The following is a 6,722-nucleotide window of genomic DNA, read 5'->3' as shown; positions in this document are numbered from 1 at the left end:
TTAACCCTTTAATGATTGTTTCCTTTGACCATTCTCGTGGAGTTTTTTTGGTAGCGCAACCTGATCATCATTGAGAAAAGAATGTAGTGTAGCATCTTTTTCTTCAATTATATTTTTTAAATTTGTGTTTTCCATCTGGAGACGTGCAATTTCATCATTCTATTTCAAAACAAATATGAACATTGTATATTACAGATTTGGTATCGGTTTATACATAGTAAACTTATAATGAGTAATTTATAATACACTAATGCATGACTATTATTTATTTAATTTAAAATAACAAATACCTAGCTTAAAATAGATTTATTTAAGAATTAAATGTATCTAATAAATACCACTTCGGTATCACTTTAAACTAACATTACATCAATTGGGAGTGTGATAATGATAAAATATAAGACCTGAAAATCTAAATTCTTAATATTTCTTTCAGAAAATAATAAGAAAAGTAATAAAAATTATAACCATATAAATAGGAAAAAATTAATTTAGCCACACTAAAAAAAATATTCTAATTTAAAATTTATTCTAGTTACAGAAATCATTTTTGATTTTGATTAATATACTTAAGCAGTAATGCGGTACCTATTTTTAAAATTGTTCATTACTTACAACAGAATTGTCAGTTTTTTTAACACAATCTGATTGACTCAATGGCATAGTTGGTGTGGTTGATATGTTAGTTGTTTCCATTACAGTATTCTAAAAATTAATTATTATAATTTGTAAAGTACTGATGATGATAAAACATAAGATCTGAAAAACTGTACTTTTAATGTAATTTTCAGTAAAAAAAACTGATATGTACTATAGCAGTTGTGACAATGAAAATAAGAAAAAATGATTTTAGCCATACTAAAAAAATATTCTTACATACCTACCTACTTAACCAGTATATTTAAAATAATTTATTACTTACATCAGAAATGTGAGTTATGTTAACCAAAGCAACTGGTTGACTCAACAAATTAGTTTTTGTGGATGAAATGTTAGTTACTTCCATTACAGTATTCTGAAAAATAAGAGTTGCCTATTATAATTTGGAGTAGGTACTGATGATGATAAAATATGAGATCTGAAAAACTGAACTTTCAGTAAATAATTAACACCTAATAAGTACTTAAACAGTTAAAACCACAAAAATTGCAAAAAAATAATATTTTAGCCTATAAGAGAGAATAAACTTTTTTTTATTAAATTTGAGATACAATTAACTCAAATGTTTATTATTTAACATAAAAATGTCACTATTGTTAATATCACAACTTATTTTTAACAAAATATTCTATAAAATGTTTAATATTAAAGTATAAGGTTTTGGTACCTATGTAATAACATGCCAAGTGTGTTATAAGTTATAAGTTAGTTGTCAATATTTTGTATGAATCATAATATGCATAATGATTAAAAAAAGTCAAAAAATTATATGTATGAATATTAAATACCTTATAAACAGATTTCCTATTTGTGTCAAGTCTAGCAGGTGGATTTGGCACATCAAAGAGAGTTGGTATGGCGTTAGGTTTAAGTTTGACAATCCCATCTTGGCGATGCAACTCAAACTGACTTTTTTCAAAGTGGATCTAAATTCAAAAATATATAGGTAACTATAATGATTATAAATTGTTATTAAGTAGAAATTTAACTAAATACAATTAACTATACTGTACTATATCAGGAATAGATTACAAAATATATAATTAACTACTAACTAACTCAAAATATTAACTACTTTGTTATATTATAGTACCTATTCATTTTATAACTACTCAATATTTATATTTTAGACATAATTACTTCACATAGTTCTGAATGAGTTGTTGGTATCCAGTTATCTCGTCTACAATTCTGAATCTATTTGTCCTTTCTGGTTTATTCTCGTGGAAAACGGAATAATTTAATTTTGTTTTTCCAGGAATTACTACAATTTGGAGCAGTACATGCTCCCATAATAACTATATTTGGAGTTCAAATGTTTAAGAATAGATAAATAATGTAAGTGAATAATATATTTATCTCTGAGCTGCACATACAATACAATAAACCACACAATACTACAAAGTAAAAGAACAGAACGATGGCCTAAGAAAAATAACGTGAAGTATGCCCGCGTTTATTTTATATTTTTATCATTGTTGATATTAATAAATAAGTCGCAAAATGTCGGCGTAGCATACCCATGTTCTATAGAGCCTTAATTAATATGATTGTTGATATTTTAAATAAATTATTATAATTATAATGCAAAATAAATTATAATATTATATTACTACCTATATTATTCGAAATTAAATTACTATTCTTGTCTTCACTGTAATGTAGGTTAACGAAAGGTTTATAATCTACATTGATTAATATACATACTCTAGAAACAATATTTGTATTACAAAGATTTTTTGTTTGAGCCATATTGGGTATAAACTAAATTAGTAGCGAAAGTTCGAAATATATTTACTGTACAACTACTAATCGTATATGTGTGTGTATTAACTTATTAAAAAAATATAACAAAAGACTCATTAAAAATCAAGAACAATGGAAGTGCCAAATCATTACAAAGTTGAAAAAAAACAGTAGGTATCTACATTTAATTTTGTAAAATCATTTAAAAATTAAAAAATACTATTACTGGTGTTTATATAAAATTAATCTTGTGTAGTATGACCTGATTTTATCATCTATTTCATTAGTACTTTTGTTGATGTGATGAAGACGGATCATGATGTAATAATTTAAAATATACTTGATTAATTGTAGAAGATGGTTATTAAGTGGTTCCTGATCTAAGATATGAGTTGACAAATTTATGAAGTAATTTTCCATGTTAATATATTTCATTGCTGAAAGTGTTATTTAACCGACTGTATTAGATTTATCTATTTGCTTAGATTCCCTTACTGTCTGTTCTCCTATTTTACAAATTTGGATTACATTGTTACTAGCCTTAACCAAGCCACCTCGATTTTTTCTATTTAAAAGTTGAGACTCTGTTGAATCTGACTCTAACTCACAGAGCTTGCGCTAAAGAAATATTAGAACTGCACAATATACTGTTTGTATTACAGAAGTATTAAAATTTGATGATCGCTGGTCGGTGATTGATTGTCGTACAATTAGACTGTAGGATATTAATGATATTAAAAAATAAATACTCCACGTGTTGTCTTAACACGTTGACTGCAGCATGGGTACAATTCAGTGATACCCATGTGCTGAAATTGTTGTATAAATATTCAACACACGACAGTCCAAGAAAAACAACATAATATTATAACTAAATAATATTATAATATTAATATTTCATTGGCTAAAAGAAAATAATCATTGAAGCTCCACATGGAGCTATTTTCAAATAATAATAATAATTTGTAATAATGGTATATTTATAATATAATGAATTGGTTATTTTACTTGGAAAATCGAGTACAAATAATATAAAAATAGCTGGAATTTAAATATTTTGAAAACAAAAACATTGAAATACAAAAAAATAAATAAATAAACGCACATCATTGTAAAACCAATACAAATTACAAATTAACCATTATGTTAGAATACAGTTATGTATAAGAGGTAACATGCAATAACTGAGGTCAAAGTATAAAAAGTAAATTATACACAAGCCAGAAAATTTTTAACTGCAAAACACATTACTTTAAAATCTAAAATTGTAAAACAGTGAATATAAATACAGAATGTATTATTGTGAATGTGTATAATTATGATATAATATATTTTAAAGTATTTATACTTATACATATTAATATAATACATATTACTGTAAATTGTAAACTAATAAACTACAATACAATACATTAATGACCACATGTTAGCTATAGCTGACTTGAGAAAATATTTGATGCTACAAAGAAAAATATTTTGAATTTTTATAGTTTGATTTGTCTGAACCAAAGCTGGGTAGTAACTAGTTAAAAAGTTAAAAGTTACTTTTTTTAATAAAATAGTTGTACATTTGTTATTAATTTAATACTATACCAAAACTAGTCATTTTTCCATAAGATAATAATGATTATAAATAAAGTAAAGGGTATTTAAAAAAAGTAACTTAACTTTTAACATAAAAAAGCTATTTTATTCCTGAAAATTTGTAACTTAACTTAGTTACTCACATTAGTTTATATTTTAAGATTAACTTTAACTTAATTTAGTTATTTATTCTATGAGCATAACTTAACTTGGTTACGGTCCAATATGCGACCTACAAATGTTCCTCGACCTACCGATAAGATTGAGTTGATCTACAGGTTTCTTTATCGCGATAATTGTCATTATGGGCATTTTATTCTATTTTATTTTATTTTTGTTCTCCGATAGGTATACCTACTTACAATCTTTTATAATACTTTACTGTCCTCAGTTAGTACAGTTCCGATTTCATTTGTATGTGTCGAGCGCTCGTTTTGTGATTTTTTATTTGAGTTTTATTTTGTGCGTGTGAATTTTTATGTTCAAACTCAACATGACATCTACTATTGGTCACCTATATAGGAACATTATTAGAGATGAAGTGGTATGTGTTCAATATTTAAAAGACCGAGGGCTATTACTGGCTGATAATCCGATGACATGTATAAAGGTGAAAGACGGTGTCGTATGTAATGGCCAAATTGTGGAATATTTAAGAAGTAGTAAAAAACGAAATTCTGATGTCACTATGAAAAGAGTTGTAACATTACGATGTACAAAACGGGGTTGCCAAACTTACCAATCGATTCGTAAAGATAGTGACTTTATTACATACACGGATCTTAACGGCCGTTGTAATAGTCAGCTATCATTATGTGAAATAATGGAAATAGTTTGGTTCTGGGTTAATTTACACATAATTATACATATAGTTATTGACGACACTGAGAAGTGGAATGAAAAAAAGGTTAGTTAAAAATTAAAATTATTTGTATTTTACACGTATTGAACCATCAGTGTGTAGGTCGCATATTGGACCGTAAATCAGTGTGTAGGTCGCATATTGGACCGTTACCCTTAACTTAAACTAGTTAAAAAAATTGGTTTACTAGCCCAGCTTTGGTCTAAACAATGATTAATTTATAATATACGAGTAGACATAAACCTGACTGTATAATATTATGATCTGTATACCTTTAACAAATAAGAACAGTTAGCAGATATTTTATTTTTTCTTTGCAAGTCAGCAACCAAATTATTTAAAGTATCCACTTTGAATTGGAGCCGGAGATTTTTCTGTTTGAGCAACTTTATCTTTTTATGTTTATTTTGAGTAGAGTACGCTGATATGTATTCCAAAATAATTTTCTTTATCGAGGTGTCTCCAAATCTTCTTTAAAATCACCGCTGTACCGCATCAGTTTTCTTTTTCTAAAAAAATATACATTTATGTGTACCATAATTCATGTGCCTATGTCCTAGCTAGTGCGGATTCAAGAAACAATGCATTGAAATGATCAGAAACAGTATTTTATATTAGCAATAGTATAAGCCCATAGGCAACATATCCATTGGCGGAGATTAGGGAGGGGGCTTAGCCCCACCAAAACAGATTGAAAGCCCCCCCCCACCCCAAAAGTATTAAACATTTTTCATAGTTATAGTATAAAATATCCGCCTATGAACATATCTCAGTATATAATAAGTACCAGTTTAATTTTAACTGTTTATAATTATAATAGTTACCTTAAAGGAGTACTGCTTTTAGTAGGCATCGATTCAAAATCTTTTTTTGTAGATAAAGCCTCTTCAATGTAAATGTCTGGCAATTTTTCATGTACTGTTAACATTTTCAAAATTTTAAATTACATTGGTTTGTAATAATACAATTCAAATATATGTTTACCTAACAAGACAGTAGGCTGATCCAAAAATTCATCTCCAACTGATGTCATTGGTGATGTATGCTTACAATAACTATGTTCAAGTTCTATTCATTAATGTAAATAAAATATAGCAACCTTAATAACTCTATGTAATGAAAATTAAATAACTACTATATGTTTACCTATTGTCGCAATAGAAACGGCAGTAGCCTGATACAATATCTCATTAAGCAGTTGTATAATCAGAAATCTTGAAATGTCTACTACAAATTCTTGTATGGATAGATGGGTAAAATAAATACTTTTTATTTAATGCTGCCACCAATTTGTCGCTTAAATCCTTTTGTTTAGGAAACCTATTTGTAAATATAAAATATAAAATATTACACTTGTGTTATATTTATTAAATAACAAGAAATATTTTTCAGTATTGAATAACAATGTACATACTTATGTAATTACTAATTTTAGTCCCGAATTCATATTCACGTTGGGAACAGCAACCGGTAACACAACACTTTTCTACCATGATGGTAATGTCGTAAAGTGTTGTTTCCAACTTATATTAAATTAAAAACAAAAATTACAACGAACATGTTACGTATATATAATTATATTATGCGTATATGCATAACACGGATTTACACAGTTTGCTTATAATATAATTAATATTTAATACCTATACGATCCTCCCAACTAGCACAGAATAAAACGGAATGGACACTGATAACAAAATGTTATACATTGGCAGCACGGTTTAAGATATACAGGTTAGCTATCGGCTATCTAAATTGTATTGATAGCTGCGGTCAGAACTCGTCACGGGTTTAGCGCATAATTTCACCACATCTGTAGAGCGCTAGTAGTAAGTAGGGTCATATAGCATGTTAGGGAACTCGGAACTAC

General features: G+C 27.4%; 1 protein-coding gene and 1 long non-coding RNA gene across 2 annotated transcripts; both read right to left on the bottom strand.

The window, feature by feature from the left end:
• LOC149061596 (uncharacterized) lies at positions 1-3,118 on the bottom strand. The gene is made up of 5 exons (XM_089216034.1): positions 1,801-3,118; positions 1,449-1,586; positions 923-1,015; positions 616-705; positions 1-159 (listed from the first exon to the last, which is right to left on the bottom strand). The coding sequence occupies exons 3-5, from the start codon at positions 1,004-1,006 to the stop codon at positions 1-3; spliced, it is 333 nt and encodes a 110-aa protein (XP_089072160.1). The 5' UTR covers positions 1,007-1,015; positions 1,449-1,586; positions 1,801-3,118.
• Positions 3,119-3,777: 659 nt separating this feature from the next.
• LOC149061595 (uncharacterized) lies at positions 3,778-6,456 on the bottom strand. Its single transcript, XR_016189531.1, has 5 exons — positions 6,267-6,456; positions 5,999-6,172; positions 5,837-5,920; positions 5,677-5,770; positions 3,778-5,361 (listed from the first exon to the last, which is right to left on the bottom strand). It is a non-coding gene; the product is annotated as an uncharacterized LOC149061595 (long non-coding RNA).
• Positions 6,457-6,722: the final 266 nt, after the last annotated feature.

The sequence above is a fragment of the Diuraphis noxia genome, unplaced genomic scaffold (genome assembly GCF_037042655.1).
Source record: "Diuraphis noxia isolate RWA-SAM2 unplaced genomic scaffold, SU_Dnox_SAM2 contig0001, whole genome shotgun sequence".
In the NCBI taxonomy this organism is placed as follows: Eukaryota; Metazoa; Arthropoda; class Insecta; order Hemiptera; family Aphididae; genus Diuraphis; species Diuraphis noxia.
Note: the sequence above shows the minus strand (reverse complement) of the source record. Positions and strands in the feature narration are given on the sequence as shown.